Source organism: Propithecus coquereli, unplaced genomic scaffold (assembly GCF_000956105.1).
Source record: "Propithecus coquereli isolate 6110/MARCELLA unplaced genomic scaffold, Pcoq_1.0 Scaffold644, whole genome shotgun sequence".
In the NCBI taxonomy this organism is placed as follows: Eukaryota; Metazoa; Chordata; class Mammalia; order Primates; family Indriidae; genus Propithecus; species Propithecus coquereli.
Window position 1 is genome coordinate 778,372 of NW_012152441.1, and position 17,106 is coordinate 795,477.

The 17,106-nt window shown below is 50.0% G+C and overlaps 2 protein-coding genes across 3 annotated transcripts in view; one reads left to right on the forward strand and one right to left on the reverse strand.

Annotated features, from left to right (window-relative positions):
* WDR4 (WD repeat domain 4) overlaps positions 1–10,273 on the reverse strand; it is a 36,101-nt gene extending 25,828 nt beyond the window's left edge. The window contains exons 1-5 of the mRNA XM_012659992.1: positions 10,112–10,273; positions 8,212–8,277; positions 7,338–7,481; positions 2,200–2,356; positions 1,306–1,418 (exon numbers count right to left, since the gene is read on the reverse strand). Of these exons, the coding sequence (XP_012515446.1) occupies positions 1,306–1,418; positions 2,200–2,356; positions 7,338–7,481; positions 8,212–8,277; positions 10,112–10,200 (569 nt within the window). The 5' untranslated portion in view covers positions 10,201–10,273. The remainder of the gene's footprint in view (positions 1–1,305; positions 1,419–2,199; positions 2,357–7,337; positions 7,482–8,211; positions 8,278–10,111) is intronic.
* A 5,748-nt stretch (positions 10,274–16,021) lies between these two features.
* The window catches only part of NDUFV3 (NADH dehydrogenase (ubiquinone) flavoprotein 3, 10kDa), a 17,476-nt gene continuing 16,391 nt past the window's right edge, over positions 16,022–17,106 (forward strand). For both annotated transcript variants that reach the window (XM_012659981.1, XM_012659982.1), the window contains exon 1: positions 16,022–16,092. In XM_012659981.1, coding sequence (XP_012515435.1) covers positions 16,045–16,092 — 48 coding nt within the window. In that variant the 5' untranslated portion in view covers positions 16,022–16,044. The remainder of the gene's footprint in view (positions 16,093–17,106) is intronic.

Below are 17,106 nucleotides of genomic sequence, written 5' to 3' on the forward strand. Positions count from 1 at the left end.
GCACCTACTCCACACCAGGCCCTGTGCTGAGGACTGGAGACAGCAATGAACAAAGCTGACCAACAAAACCACCAGGACGCTACGGGCAAAGAACAGATAGTTAAGTGTCGGCAAAGGGCTCAGACCAGCGCTGTCTGGCAGAAATACAATTCCAGCCACAAATGGGAGCCATGGATGTCATTATAAATTCACGAGCCACCATGTTAAAAAACTAAGTAACAACAAGTAAAGTTGATTTTAACGTTATGTTTTTATGGAACTCAATACATCCAAGTGATGGGGCATTTCCCGAGGGGGGGATTAGGGAGACCCCTGAGGAAGCGGCAGCACCGAGCGGAAAGCACAAGTGAGGAGCCTTGTGGGGAAGAGCGCTCCTGGCAGCAGACACAGCATGTGCAAAGGCCCTGAGACAGGAGCATGTGCCCAGCGGGGTCAGGGAGCTGCAAAGACCCAAGAGAGACACAGCAGAGGGGAGAGGGCCCGGGGGCTGGCAGGTCGTAAGAACCCCAGAGCTGCAGAATTAAAGAAAAGTCAAAACAAGCTACCACGAGGTATTACACAAACTGAGTGGCCACTGGCCTTCTTAGAGGTCGAACTTCTGTGTTCCATTCAAACATCAAGAAAACACGAGCGATCTCAGAATTGAAGATTGAACTGAATCCCTCCAATTTCTCCCACTGCCTCAAATAATGTATTTTAAAACATTTTAGCCAATAAATAAACTAAGCACTTTTCCTTTGCACAATTCTGCTCCGCCCTGTGCCTGAGAAGGCAACTCCAGAAGGGACTCCAGGACGCCTCCCACGCACGTGGAACCCAGCTCCCGACCGAGAGCTCCTTTGCCACGAGACAGAGTCGCGGGGCTCAGAGGCTGGGTTCAGAGTGTGCTCCCCGTCCCCCAGCACATCCGCCTACTAACCACTCACAACCACCAGGCACTGCCCAGAGACCTTCATGCTGAGAATGTTTTCCAGAAACACACCCTGGTCAGGAGGCCAACGTGGCACTTGCCAGCGAGGAAGGACAGACAGGAGGCAACGCTCAGAGTGAGCTCCGCTCTCACCAGGCCTCTGCAGGCCACAAACCAACGGGTCTGCGGGGCCCAAGCACGGGGGCTGGTCTCGCCCGAGCAGGGGCCTCTCCAGCTATGGAGGCACTTGATGTGGGGCCCGCGGGAGAAGAACCAGGTCCCTTCAGCAAAAGGTGCCTGCCAGTGCGCCACCAGCTCCCAGCACCACGGCTCTGCCTGCATCTGTCTGAAACCCAAGCCTCTGTGCTGGAGGGGACAGGAAGGGGTGCACTCACTCTGTGTGCCCCAGGCAGAAGGACTCGATGCTGTGGGGTGCCGCCGCCCAGCTCACCCGGATCTTCTCGTCCCGGTCAGCAGTGAGGATGAAGCTGTCGTCGGGACTCACAGCCTATGTCAGAAGGGTTAGAGGAGCAAGAGCTGGTTGTTTGCTCACGTGGCACCATGGAAACACCTCGATTTTCTCCAGTGAGGAGGCTGCCTAACCACTGGCCCTCCTCCCTCTCTGGGCAGCTCCCCGGCCAGGAGGGTCAGCCCTCGCTCCTCCACGCTGGGCCAGGTTCCCATGGGGAGGTCAGAGCCGCATCTGCCCATCCCGTTCCCTCCGCCCCGCACCCTCGCACCCAACTCCTCCTTCCAACCGCCACAGCCCGCTGCTCCCTCCTGTCTCCAGTGCCCCAGGTCGCCTTCCCCTCCCTCCTTCCCCAAGTCGCCGCGTCCAGCAGGTTCCCTTCATACCCCACCCCATGTTGCTCTCTGTCCCGTGTGGGTTGACCCAGTTCCAGCCCCAGCTGTGGGCCGCGGCCTCACTGAGCTCTGGGCCCCAGGGGCCTGGGATACGTGGGCCAGGGCTGCTGGGAGGAATATCGAGTGACATCCGTGAAGGACATGGCACGCCTGCCCCTCCCACCTCCCTCCACTAAGGCCCCTGACCTGGGGTCACCCAGGGCTCGACTAGAGCAGCTCCTCACAGCTGGAACCGTAGCCTTTGTCTACCCTGCTGGCTGCTTCACCTTCCTAATCCCATTCCCGTTGCTCCTCTGCTCCCTGGTATGCAGAGGGCTGTCGCAAGGGCTCCCCAGAGGCTCGGGTGCACAGACTCAGGCCTCTCCTCGCAGACGCGCCGACCACCGTGCCTGGAGCAGACATGAATCCAGCGCATCCCCACTTACCACGTCCAGCAGCATAGACAGGTGCCCGAGTTCAAGACGGCCACACCCGTGTGGCTCCGACACCGAAAAGGAGTACACGTCTCCAGACTTGTCGGCCACCAAGACCTTCTCCTCGGAGGCGGTGAAGGTCAGGGCCGTACACCTCCTCACCACGGCCCTGGAAGCCCAGAGACACTGCCGGTTAGTTTCCGTGGGCCTGACCCTTCGACCCCCGCGGCCGCGGCTCTATGGCCTGTGCCGCACGCTCTTCTCCAGCTGCCGGAGACGGTGCCCGAAAAATAAAGGTAACGCAAAGAACTGGAGTAAAGTCAGTGTCTTACACACATTTTACTACGAGGGCAGCGAGGATTCCAAGTGCCGACGCCCGCTGCAGCCCAAGCTCCCGAGACCCGCACGTCCAGCAGCCAGACCGCTGCGGCAGCACAGGCCGCATCTGATCTCGCAGGGCTCTGCCTGCTCCATGTGCTGCTACTATTCTCACACAGGCGTCTTCTGAAACGCCATGACTTCACCGCTACGATTTCTCATGTACAAATGCACGGGTCAAAACTGCAAGTATCATTCGTCACCCTGTGTCCTCATCTTTGGTTCAGAAAACCTGGCCTCGGTTCCGTGGGCCAGAAAAGAGTCTCCTGACCTGCCCAGGTCCTCTGGCCCTTTGCCATTCTAAACTGCTACCTGGAAAGGAATGGTTGTCGCTCACAATTTCCCTCTTGGCTGTGCCTCAAAACCCTCCAACATTAAGTTTGAAAGCAGCAGCCCAGCAACAAAGAGACCACTGGACAGAGTGCAGTGGCTCGTCCCAGCTCCAGTGAGTCCCGCAGGGGCGCAGGGCCTCGGTCAAAAGTAGATAAACGAGTATGCGTGTCAGATGTGTAAAGGGCGGGCATTTTCCTAGGGAGAGGGTCCATCAGACCCAAAAGGGTCTATGCCCCAATGAGTAAAAGGCCACCAGTTAGGGGAGCATCGCGCCCCCCCAACCAACTGTAACTGGACCAGCCCCAGGCCTGGTTCCAATCACCTCCTGTCCTTTCCACCAAGCAGCTCCTGCTGTCCTGATGGATAAACCTCTCCCTACTCTCCTTCCCTTCCCCACTCTTGTCCCCAAAATCTACTCCTCTAACCAGAAAAATCTCTGACTTCCCATTAGAGAAAAAGTAAAGATTTCACTCCACTCAATGCTGGAAAATTCACAAACCTAAAATTCTAATGGAATTTTAAAAAAAAAGTACTGAGGAATCTGCCAAGAGGTTTCGAGGGTGGCAATAACCACATATTGTTACCGGGTATGATTATTCACTGAAGCACATTTTGAAAAATCAAGACAGCAAACTGCAAGTGAAAAACATCCACCATCAACAGAGGGACAGTTAAGAAAACTGCTGTAGATGCACACGATGGGACCCCACGCAGCCACATCACCTCTCTGGATTCTAACTCTTCACCAAGGCGGCAACCTGTGCTGACGTCTGCCTCCCTTCCTTTCCATCCATCCCTCCAGATGTGCCTTTAGAAGCCTCAACAGCCGCAGTTTAATTCTCCTTCCAACACAATCCTTCAGTCCTAGAAGACACCCAGGTCTCCTCTGACCCAGGCAAAACACCCCGTCCTCTGATCACTGCTCAGGTCCCTTCCCTAATGTGGGTGACCCGCCGTAGATTCACGAGCTCTAACGAGGGAGTGGGTCAGAGGGCAATCTGAGCTCTATTACATCCCGCTGCTCGGAGGGCAGGCCACAGCCCAGCGGCATTGGAAGCACCTGGGAGCTCGTCCAAATCACAGAACAGAGGCCAGGCATGGCGGCTCGTGCCGTAATCCTAGCACTCTAGGAGGCTGAGGCAGGAGGATCGCTTGAGGTCAGAAGTTCCAGACCAGCCTGAGCAAGAGCAAGACCCCCATCTCTACTAAAAATAGAAAATTAGATGAGTGCAGTGGCACGTGCCTATAGCCCCAGCTACTCAGGAGGCTGAGGCAGGAGGATCGCTTGAGCCCAGGAGTTTGAGGTTGCAGTGAGCTATGATGATGCCACTGCACTCTAGCCGGGGTGACAGGCCAAGACTCTGTCTCAGGAAAAAAAAAAAAAATCACAAAACATATGGCCCCAACCAGGCCAAATGATCAGCATCTGCACCTTCACAAGATATACCCAAGAAGCTCTTGTGCATGTGTCTGTGTCGGAGCTTGACCAGAGCCTTTACTTCAGCAAAGGAATCACCATTGGATACCTTCAGATCATTTGATTTTTAATTTTTGGGAGCCAAAGCCCTCTTTAAGAATCTAACGTTAATTATGGAGGCTCCGGACAGCAGCTGGCATCAGAAAAGCAAGCATAACCGTTATGTGCTGAACTGTATCCCCAAAAACTCATACATTGAAGCCCTGGATCTACCCAGTACCTCAGAATGTGACCTCCACAGAGGTGATAGGGAGGTCACATGGGTGGGCCCTAATCCAATCTCACTCACTGGTGTCTTTACAAGAGGAGGAGGTGAAGACCAGGCACGGTGGCTCCTGCCTGTAATCGCAACACTGGGAGGCCAGTGCGGGAGGATTGCTTGAGGCCAAGAGTTCAAAACCAACCTGAGCATCACAGCAAGACCCTGTCTCAACAAAAAAATAAATAAATAGAAGGAGGAAATGAGGACACAGGCACACACAGAGGGGAGACCATGTGAGGACACAGAGAAGGTGGCCATCTGCAAGCCTAGGAGAGAGGCCCCAGAGGAAACCAACCCTGTCCTACCAACACCTTGATCATGGACTGCCAGCCTCTAGAACTTTGAGAAAATTAACCTGTTGTTTAAGTCCCCTAGTCTGTGGTATCTTCTTTAATCTCTGAGAGGTGAAAAATCCATCCCTCCCTCCTTCCCACAAGTTGTCCCCAAGAAACCCAAAGCTGGTTGGGCACGGTGGCTCATGCCTGTAACCCTAGCAGTCTGGGAGGCTGAGGTGAGTGGATCATTGGAGCTCAGGAGTTCAAGACCAGCCTGAGCAAGAGCAAGACCCCATCTCTACTAAAAATAGAAAATTAGATGGACAACTAAAAATATATAGCAAAAATTAGCCAGGCATGGTGGCGCATGTCTGTAGTCCCAGCTACTCAGGAGGCTGAGGCAGGAGGATCACTTGAGCCCAGGATTTTGAGGTTGCTGTGAGCTAAGCTGACGCCACGGCACTCTAGCCCAGGCAACAGAGTGAGACTCCGTCTCAAAAAAAAGGAAACCCAAAGCCAAGGCCAAACTACCAGAAAGCTGCTGTACCTGCAGCGATCCCTGTGGGAGGGGCTCAGGTCTGGACACCTCAAAGCCACCATGAGGACTTCAGCCTGACCTCAAGAACACTTACACCTTCTATGTTCTAAACAACTTATTAATGTTGCGGCTATCCTGGCAAGAGGACGCTATCTACAGGCCTTTCAAGATAAGGCCAATGTGAGTTCACAGCGGTTAGCTGGAAGCAGCCATGTAATATCAACTATAACTTGGACACATGGCAGCACACATTTATAAGTTATCTTCCTACTGGTAAGCCATCACTGCCGTGGGAGGGGAGCAAGAGGGTGCATGGTGGGAGACTGATGCATTACTGCATAGTCTCTTGTTTAATTTTGTTGCGTTTTAAGTTTTTTAACCATGTGCATCTGTTACTTATCTGATATACAAAAACACATATGTAATAAGAACAACGCAGGTCAGGTGCAGAGGCTCACACCTGTAATCCCAGCACTTTGGGAAGCTGAGATGGGAGGATCGCTTGACACAAGGAGTCCAAGACCAGCCTGGGCAATGCAGTGAGACCCTGTCTCTATAAACAATTTTAAAGTTATCCATCTCAGGAAAGAAGAACATTAAAAAAAATTTTTTTAATTAGCCGGGTGTGGTGGCGTACATCTGCAGTCCCAGCTACTCAGGAGGCTGAGGTGGGAGGACTGGGTAAGGCCAGGGTGCAGTGAGCTATGATGATGCCACCACCTCCTGCCTGGGAGAGAGCGAGACCTTGCCTCTAACAGGGGGAAAAAAAAAAGAAAAAAACAATGCCATGTTTCAGGGCTTTATTTTAACCTGACTGGAACAGAGGACAGAATGGGTATTCCTTGCTTTTGATGCCACCTAGAATTTGGCTTTTTATTCTTCTCTTAGAAAATAAGATGAAATAAAAATCTAAAAACCTTAGCCGAACTCAATATGGGAAATTCCGTGAGCTTGGCAGTTCAAACACTGTGACCTCAGTGTTTATCTCTGAGAACCACTGGACGTTACGCCACACAGCTTCAGGGACACAAGGGTGAGGGGCCCAGGGCTGATTCTGCTCATGTATGTGAGTTTACATCAATGTCACAAAATGATCGGAATGACTGTAGCCCTCACCCTATTAAGGAAATTGAAAACATGCATATTAGGAGACCGTCAGAGCCAACAAAAATGCAAATCTGCCCAACACTGTGTCCCACAGCGTCACCACCTCCTCTCGCCAGGACGAGGTGGCAGTGAGAAAAGGCAGCAGCTTTCTCAAAACCGCAGGGTTCCCTCCCTTTCAGAAAGTGACGGAGAACACTCAGAAGCGCAGTAAGGCAGGCAGAACACGTACAGGACTCTGCTGCACGACAGGGGACGGGGAGGCCCAGGGTGTCAGTGTGCTGGCCCGTGTCGACCCCCCCACCCACCCCTCAGACACTTAGAGATAAGAGCACTAAACCCACCCAGCCTAAAACCATGGTGCAGATGCCTTAACCCATCTAAAACCCCAGCAGCTACACAGTGCGAGCTGACACCCTGTTCCTGCTAATCACAAGACTAGAGCAACACTTTGGAATACACGACAGCACAGGTGCCAGGGGCACTGACCCTGGAGCCAGAGTGACCAGCCAGGGGGCCCGGCTCTGCCGTTCCAAGCTGGCTGACCTGAGATCCGATACCCAACTCCTTGCCACCAAATGTGAGAGAGAACAACGCCCCTGCCACCCCAGGACTGTGATGAATATCAGATCAGTTAATACAGAATCAGTTAATAATACAAAGCACTGAAAACGGTGTCTGGTACGTTAACTGGTGTTTATCACTGCTGTCACTATCGGGACAGGCATGCAAGTACAAGGAGTGCACATGATATCTTAATTACCCAGCGTTAGCATTTCATACCTGACACTCAGACATTGCCATGGTTTTGTACGGAAAAGAATCAGACGCTTACTGTCATCGGTTAAAGCAAAATAGCGCCCAGACTCAGAGAAGGTGGATGCCAGAATCGCACCGCTCCCCGGGACGAAGGGTGGCCCATCCTCCCTGAGAAAGAGAACAGGAAAACGATCAGGCGCCGAGGAAATACGGCTGCATTCCGCAATGGCCAGCTTGGTAATTCTAACGTGGGCAGAGGGAGAAAATGGTAAGAGTTAAGAGGTTCATGTGGCCAGAATATTAAGAGGACATGGGGAGGGTCAAAACAGCTCTAATTTGACAAAAGTAAAACGTAAGTGAACAGAAAAGCTCAGCACACATGCCAGAACCCAAACAGCTGAGCTGGCAGGACCCCCAGAGAGCACAGGACCCGCCCCTCCTGGAAAGGGATTAATCCGAGGCCAGAGGTAGGGATAAAAGCACATTAAAAATAATAATGATATAACAAACTGAGCCACAGACCGTTATACTAAAGAAAGCCACCACACAGAAAATCACACACTCTTTCATCTTTCAATGAGCTGAAGCTAATTTCCCACACCCGCCTCCAATGCATTTTAAAGGTTCACCATTATTTCAAGGAGGCAATAAAGGAGCTGATTAACGACAGAAAGTAAAAGTATTTAGAAAAGTCCTAATAATGTGCACTTAATGCCTAATCTGGAAGTTGCTTCCACATTTCTTTCCTGAGGTGGTACTTAGTCATTACCACTCAGTCGAGTAACAGAAATTAAGAATTAGGCAAGTAAGACAACAATTATTTAATACTTCTTAGGCTCTCTGGTCCCATTATTCAAGGCATGACTCAGGCCCTGCAAAAGCTTCCCCATCATCTCACCCTTTATTTTCTTGTGACTTCTTCTCTGCAGTACTGCAGTCATAGACGAAGAGGCTGCTGTCATCGCTAAAGAGAAATAACAGAATGATTTCAAAAGGAGCACTTTGTTAATAAAAATACTGACTTCCCCCCAACAAAATATATCTCCATATTCATTAAATTAGGGGTCTTATCCAAGACGTGAAAGTTATCTAGGCACAATAATGCAGGGAACAGTTTCAGGAGCTTTATTTGCTTAATCTCCCATTTGAATCTATCACACATAAACTGCATGTTTCTGTCCAAATAAAATTAGTTCAGCAAAACAAACGGGGGAAAAACACTCCACAGAATTAATATACTATTCCTTCAGGCACCAGTACATCAATGCAACCCGGTTATGAGAAATTACGGGCCAGGTGCGGTGGCTCACATCTTGGCCTTTGGAAAGCCAAGGTGGGAGGACTACTTGAGGCCAGGAGTTTGAGACCAACCTGAGCAACATAGTGAGACCCCTGTCTCTACAGAAAATTATTAAACATTTACCAGGTGTGGTGGCACGCACCTGTAGTCCTAGCTACTCAGGAGGCTAAGGTGGGAGGACCACTTGAGCCCAGGAGTTCAAGGTTGCAGTGAGCTACAATCATGCCACTGCACTCCAGCCTGGGTGACAGAACAAGACCCTGTCTCTTTCTTTTAAAAAAAAAAAAAAAAGAAAAGAAAAAAAAGAAATTATGTTCTGATATTGTTCAGTTTTCAGTCGGATTTTGCACAGATTTAAAATAGGCATTTCCTGTTTAGAAAAATGTCTCACCTACCAAAAAAGCTCCCATGATCCCCACACACTTACCTACACTGGAATTACCCATCTTCCCCACTGATTAAGCTCTCTTTGGTTTATTCCGCCCCGCCCTGTCACATAGAAGGTATCTTGTACATATTTATAGTCTTTACAGTGATTGCACCAAAACAATGTCTACGTGGAACATAGGACTGTAGAAAGAGAACTTGTCTTCCAAGTCCAAAGCGTTGCCAGCCACCAGATTTCCTCAAAAGGCGCAGACTGAAGCAAGTATTTTGAGACTAATACGCCAGTGACTCAACTGTGCCATGTATTACACTTGAGTCTCTGAAACTAAATAATCTGGGATACGTGACAGGTTCCGAACTGATTTTTTCGAGATCTAAATTTAACATCAAATTGGCTTTCTGAAACTAGACGTTTCAAAGAATATACTGTTCATTTGACAGACACGTCCTGTTTCGAGTACGAAAAAATCAACACTACCGTGGGAACGGAAACAAGGGGCTGAAACTGACCACTACTAATTCCCCCCGAGGTTCCTGGGTCAAAATTATTCAATCAACAAATATTTACTGACTTAAAAATTCCGGGCGTTATCCTCGCACTGGGGGTAACTAAGGAAGGTATTGAAATTACAGAAAGCAAAAGCAGATTGGTGTGACGGGCTACCAGGGAGCTGCACCCTCAGGAGCGGAGGTGTCGGAGGAAGCAGGCGCTTGGAGCTCGGTGACAGTGCGCCGACGGTGAGCCCCTCTCACCGCGGAGACTCGGGGCCCCGGTTCTCCGCGTGCCCCAAAGCGCTTCTGGCCAGCCTCGCCTCCCGTGCCCAGGCCCACGCGGCCCCAGCGCAGCAGCCGCAGAGTCCGGAAGCGTCAGGACGCGACCCGGGCAGAGCGCCGCAGAACCACACCCAGGGCGCAGGGCCCAGGGCCCGGGGCAGGTGGTGTGGGGCGCGCCAGGGATTGGGCAGGGGGCACCGAAAGCAGACGCTTCACGCCCGGAGAGCGGCCGGGCGAGGAGGCGGAGGGCTCCCCAGCAGCCGCCCCAGGATGGAGCAGCCCCAGCGGCGCGGGGCAGTGGGGGTCACCAGGGCTCCCCGCTCCCAGACCGCCTCACCTGCTCGCAGTGGAGGTGGCCAGGAATCGGCTGCCACCCCGCACCACCAGCGTCTGCCCGCACAACGCCAGCCCCGCGGAACTCGCCATGCGCCCACCAGCCGCGGCGCCACCCACGTGCGCCAGCCCAGGCCCCTTCCGGTCGGCGCCTGCTGTGGCGTCACGCGCAGGCGCCGCGAGATGGCGCGGCGCCCGTCCCTGCGCGTGCGCAGAAGGTGCTGTGCGTCGTCTTTCTCCCGGGCCGTCTGGGGTCGTTGGTGGCACTGGCTCGGCGGCTCACCGAGTTTATCCGCCGGAACACACGTCACACGCGAGTGCAAGCGCTCGCCTCATTTTCGTCTTTTCCCTCAGACTGGGCACGGCCGGCTCTGGATCTCCTTCCCGCTGTAGCTGGCGCGCCGTGGACAAAAGCAGGCACCTACTTGGTGCCCAGTAAATGTTCCTCCGAGAAATTAGTGAGTTTGATTGAATGGCAGGTCCAGGAGGGGGTCAGGGCTGGGGTGGCTGGAAATGAGCCTACTTAACCTCTACACTTAGACACGCCAAAAACTCCTTACCCTCCAAGTCTCCCAACTGGAAGTGATATTTTTCAATCCAAACTGTGGTTATTTTCTAGTGTTCTTCCTAAGATCCCCCAAAAGTCTCATCTGATCGCAACATCAGGCTCAAAATCGAGGCTATCCTGGTCTGTTCAGGGTCGGAGGTGGCTTCTCCCATGCAGCTCCTCTCCAGCCAGATACCCGTCCACTAGAAAGATGAACTGTCTACCCTACACACTCAGTGTATAGTGGTGACACAGGGAACGGTAACCACAATAAACATGTCTGCGAAAAAAAGGAAGAACAGGAGACACAGTGACACTGGTCCACAGTGATGCTGAAATCCACCTGGAAGCAGTCCTTGACTAGGCCCTGCATTCTGCGTGCTGGCAGGATCTCCCCAGCCTGTATGTCAGCAGGACTCTTGCGTTTGCCGTCTTGGGTGTCCTTCTTTTTTCACCACTTTTTTGCTGTTTTGAAGACTGTGTCCTTTGAGCAACTTTCTCAACCTACTTCCTGCCTTTAGCAAATTGAGGGCCCAGAGGCTCTTTTTCCCTTTAAACTGTCCAGTCCACGTTACACCAGCTGGCGGGCTTTGTTCAGTACAACTCCCTTAAATATTCTGTGGCCTTCTCACGATCTGATTCAAGTGCACTCCAACCCCAGAAGCCACCGCCACTGGTCTTTTGAGACAAGCCTCTCCTTTAAGATTTTTAAGAAATCCTTATGTATTGCTGAAGGAGTGTACTAGGCACCGTTTAAATCATAAAAATCACCTTGGCTTCAACATCATTCTTGAGGCCGTATTTTACTGGCCCCACCCTGAATTCGATATTTGTCCCAAGTTTTTACTTTGAGAATTTTTTGCCAACAACAGCGTCTGATGATGAGCATCCCGTGCCCCCCCAATCCAGCACGTCCTCTAAATTCTGCTTCAAAACTGGCCAGTTGTTTTTTTTGTTTGTTTTTTTTTTTTAGCACATCTCTTTTCTATAGTGTCTTAATATATTCAGGTAAAAGAAACAGAGTAATTTCAATGTTATGCCAAGAGATGAACTTGGTCAAGTCCAAGAGTTTAGTAGCTACCTTTTTCTTTAGTACACGTTGCTGCAGGGCAGCAGTTTTACCAAATCCTTCACAACACGGTATCAGTCACTATTTGTCCACCTCCTATAGTTTTCTCACCACTGTTCCAGTCTTCACTGGTTTTCCAGGCTTCTGGTCCCAAAGCTAATGCCACATGTTATGGCAGCACCCACTTCGCCGTCCAAATATCTATAGCATGCACACCTCCATGGTAGTCCTATATATGGATCCACACTCTTATGAAAATTAAGGCCATTTTTGTAATTGATCTACCAGACAAGCCTAGAGTGAGTGTGGACCTTCCTTTTTCCATTGAGAAACTCATGGATTGTTTCTTGTGTTGTATTTCTACTCCTGTCCTGAGTGAAAGGTATTAGGAACCTGGGAATCCTTGAGTTAGAATAATAGGACAATGGGCAAAAACTCGGCATTTAAATCTTGGCATACTGGCAAGACAGGAAGTAAGCATTGTTTCAAAGTCCTTGAGTTTTTTTTTTTTAAAGTGTATAAAAACAAAAACAGAGACCCATCAATTTTATGGTAGTTGTAATGGGTTGAAAAATGGTACCCCAAATATCTACCCCCGGAACCCGTGAATGTGACCTTACTTGGGAAAAGTGTCTTTGCAAATGTCATTGAGTTAAGCATCTCAAAATGAGATAATCCTGAATTTGGGTGGGCCCTAAATCCAATGACTTGTGTTCTTAGATGATAAAGGAGAAGACACAGGAGAAGGCCATGTGAAGAAGGAAACAGATTGAAGTTACATGCCCACAAGCCAGGGACTGTGGGCAGAACCAGAAGCTAAGAGAAAGGCAAGGAAGAATTCTCCCCTAGACCCTTCACCAGGAGTGTGGCCCTGCCAACACCCTGACCTCAGACTCTGGCCTCCAGAAATGGGAGAGAATGAATTATTATTGTTTTAATCCACCTAGTTTGTGATAATTTGTACATGACAGTGGTTTTTTAGTATATAAACAATGTGCACTCATCACCGCAATCAATTTTAGAACATTTTCATCACCCACAAAAGAAATGCTGTGCCCATTAGCAGTCACTCCCCATTTCCCCCTCCTCTCAAACCCCTGGCACCTATTAATTTACCTTCTGTCCTGTGGATTTCACTATTCTGAGCATTTCATATAAGTGGAATCATATAATGTGTGTGATGTTTTGAGACTGGCTTCTGTCACTGAGTATAATGTTTTCAGGGTTCATGCACATTATAACATGTGTCAGTATTTCGTCATTTTTTACGGCTGAATAATATTCCATTGGATGGATATACCACATTTATCTTTGGCTATTATGAATAATGCTGTTACACACATTCCTCTAGGGATGGAATTGTGGAGTCAGATGGTAACTTAGGTAAACTTTTAGGGAACTGCCAAATTGTTTTCCCAAGTAGCTGCAACATTTAATATTCCCACCAGCACTACATGAGGGGCCCGGTTTCTCCACATCCTCACCAACACTTGTCATTATCTGTCTTTTTGATCCCAGCCATCCTAGTGGTGGCAAAGTGGTATCTCATTGTGGCTTTGATTGCATTTCCATAATGACTAATGATGTTGAGAATCTTTCCATGTGTTTATTGTCCACTTGCATATCTTTGGAGAAATGTCTATTGATATTCTTTGCCCATTTTATACTTGGGTTATTTGTCTTTTTGCTATTGAGTTCTAACAGTTTGTGTGTGTGTGTGTGTGTGTGTGTGTGTGTGTGTGTGTGTGTTTGAGATAGTGTGTCTCTCTTGTCACCCAGGCTAGAGTGCAGTGGCATTAGCATAGCTCCTGCAACCTCAAACTCCTGGGCTTAAGCAGTTCTCTTACCTTAGCCTCCCAAGTAGCTGGTGTGAGCCACCAGCCTGGCTAATTTTTCTATTTTTTGCAAAGACGGGGTCTCACTCTTGCTCAGACTGGTCTTAAACTCCTGGCCTAAAGCCATCCTCCCACCTCAGCCTCCCAGAGTGCTAGAATTACAGGCATGAGCCACCACACCCAGCCTTATATATTCTTGATACAAATTCCTTATCAGGTATATGACTTGTCTTTTATAATTTATTTAAAATTGTACTCCCAACAAAGTCTTATTTCCTGACGAAGATAATTATTTGGTTTTTTCTGCCAATAAAAAACAGTCCAAAATAATGTTACTAATAATCAACAATACTAATGAAACTTCTGGGTGATAGACAAGATTGAACATTGCAGCTACCTTTGTGTTTTGAATGCACACCCTCATGCAGGGAGGGACCAATTACTGTGTTCTGGCCTGGTAAGGTGACTCATGCCTTTAATCCTAGCATTCTGGGAGGCCGAGGCGGGAGGATTGCTTGAGCTCAAGAGTTTGAGACCAGCCTGAGCAAAAGTGAGACACCCATCTCTACTAAAAATACAAAAATTATCCAGGTGTATTGGCAAACACTTGTAATCCCAGCTACTCAGGAGGCTGAAGCAGTTTAGTTTACATTCTCAATGACTCTCCAACTCTGAGTCAGGGATCTCTACACAGTCAATTTAAATTGTGGAAGGGCCTCTTTCCCTGTGGAAGTTGGAGGTGTGAACTAAAATAAAATAAAATAAAATCTTAAGGCTCAACCCCCCCCACCAGCTGACTGAATGGACCCCTCATGGCCAAAGGAGTATCCTAAAACTAAATTGCCCACCATGAGAAGGGAAGTCAGACATGCCTCATCATGTCCCCCTCCCTTCTTGAGGACATCCTTTGTAACCCACTAACAGGCCTAAGGGTATGCAAGACAAACCCACAGGTCCTCAATTTACACAAGTATATGTCTGGTGGTATATCTCTGATAAACAGCTCCTTGTGTTAAAACATTGCAAGCCTTTAGACAAAGCTTCATGTCTTTAACCAATTACAAGTCAAAGAATCTTTAAACCCACCTATAACCTGTAAGTGTCCTCCCCCCCCCACCCCGGCTTGGCTTCGAGATGGCCCACCTTTTGGGGCCAAACCAATGTATGCCTCCCACGTATTGATTTATGACTTTACCTGTAACCCCCATCTCCCTGAAATGTATAAAACCAAACTGTAACACAGCCACAGAGAGTCCATTTGCTCAGCGCTTCTTGGGCATGGCTCCAGATCATGATCCTCAAATTTGGCTCATTGTAAATCTCTTTAAAATTATTTTACAGAGGCCAAGCACAGTGGCTCACGCCTGTAATCCTAGCATTCTGGGAGGCCAAGGCGGGAGGATTGTTTGAGCTTAGGACTGCGAGACCAGCTTGAGCAAGAGCAAGACCCCGTCTTTACTAAAAATAGAAAGAAATTAATGGGACAACTAAAAATATATAGAAAAAATTAACCAGGCATGGCGGCGCATGCCTGTAGTCCCAGCTACTTGGGAGGCTGAGGCAGGAGGATCGCTTGAGCCCAGGAGTTGAAGGTTGCTGTGAGCTAGGCTGATGCCACGGCACTCTACCCCAGGCAACAGAGTGAGACTCTGTCTCCAGGGGGAAAAAAATTATTTTACAGAGTTTGGCTTTTTTTTCTGTTAACAGATGAAATACCGGGTACTAGGGGGCGGGGGCAGGGGAGCTTGAATGAATAGGAAGAGAAGCTGAAAGCTAATTACACCTACTCCACAATTATGCCTAACTTTGGGGGCAAGATGTTTGCTCTGAAAGTTATAAACATTCAGGTAAAATAAACCCTCCCTTTCCAATCTGCCTAACTGTAGTATTACTGTTGGCATAGACCAAGAACAAGCCCGAGCCATACAGGAAGGGCAGTGAACGGTGGTGCCACGTTGGCTGCAGGGTGAGGATCTGGTCTGACGCCGCAGCTGGAGCCTTAAAACCCACCAGACAAGAGCGCCAGAGCGCTAAGGGCCTGGTGTGTACGGCTCTGCGCACGGGGAGGATTTCAGACTCAAGGCTGAGCCGACAAAGGCAAAGCGAGAAGCGGTCAGATGCGAATTCCGCGACTCTCAGAGGAGGAGCGCATCGCCTGATAACTAACTACTTGCGATGTCCACGCGCCCCAACGAGAACGCGCACGGCGCCTGGCACGGCGGGGACACCAGCCCGCGCAGGGCCAGGCCAGCACCTGCCTGGGGCTGACCCTTCTGCCCCTGCCTCTGATTGGTGGCCCCGGCCCAGGGGCGTGGTCTCGAGGCGCCACGCAGGGAGCCCGGCTGGGGATGCGCACGCACGTCCGCGGCCTCTGCCCCGCCCCAGATAGCCTGTGATTGGTCAACTCGGCCCAAAGGGAGGGGCCTACGGCACTGGTGCGTGCGCAGCGGCCGCTTCCTTGCCGGTTGCGTCCAGGTGTCACTGCCATGGCGGCCTCGCTTTTGCTGCGGCAAGGACGAGCTGGGGCGGTGAAGGTAAAGGGGAACCCTGCGCCGCCTGGAGCCCTGTGGGGGCCGGGGAGGGGACCGCGGCGCAGGCCAGGCCCGGGCCTGCGAGCGACCTCCGGCCGCTGACCCGCTGCCTGGCCCAGGCCGAGGAGGCCGGACCGGGTCAGGCCGGGTGGGCGTCCCGCATCCCCGCCGCGGCGCGATGCTGAGACTGCGCGCGCCCCGTGCAGACCGGCCCCCTGCGCGGTGATGTCCCCCGCGGGACCCGGATCACCTGGGGAGCTCCTCAGGCGTGCATGCCTGGGCAGCAGACGGCTGCGGACGTTCCCCCGGCGATCCTGCTGCGCCGCCGTGACTTCTGCCAGAACCGCACGGCTTCTCTGGGGACAACGTCTGTCTTACCCAGCCGAGAGACCACATGAAGGAACTTTTAGGGACCTGGTTGACCCAGAGCTGGTAGCCGTTAAGAAGCCAGCTTACATTACCTGACCCGTGAAAAGGGGAAAGAAGACTTTCTTTCTTTACATATAAAAAGCTAAGGCCACTTCACTATTTTAAAATTAAAAACTGTTACTACAAAATCAGTTACCATTCACTGCAAGATAATTTAAAATATAGATGAGGGGGAATCCATTGTCAGTCCACTATTTACTTCAAGTATCTAGTTCCTAAGAATTTTTTCAGGTTTATATGTACATATAAGCACACATAAACATACTTACAATCATAAATATGTTATGTTCATATGTGCACATGTAGACACCTCTGTTCTGTGTCTAGCTTCTACAACATTGTCCTATCTAGCACTTAGTAGGCCTTGGTATCTGCTGAGTGAATTAAAATGATATAAAATGTTTTTCACTTATATTGCAAACATTTTCAAAGTAGTTATTTATCTACATCATTTTTAACAGCCAGATAGTATTTCTTCTCCTTTTTTTTTCCCCCTTACTTCAGTTCAGTAAAGATACTTTACTTCCCAAATATTAGAAAACATTTGACAAAAACATACATAGTATTTTGGCCCAGGCATAGTGGCTC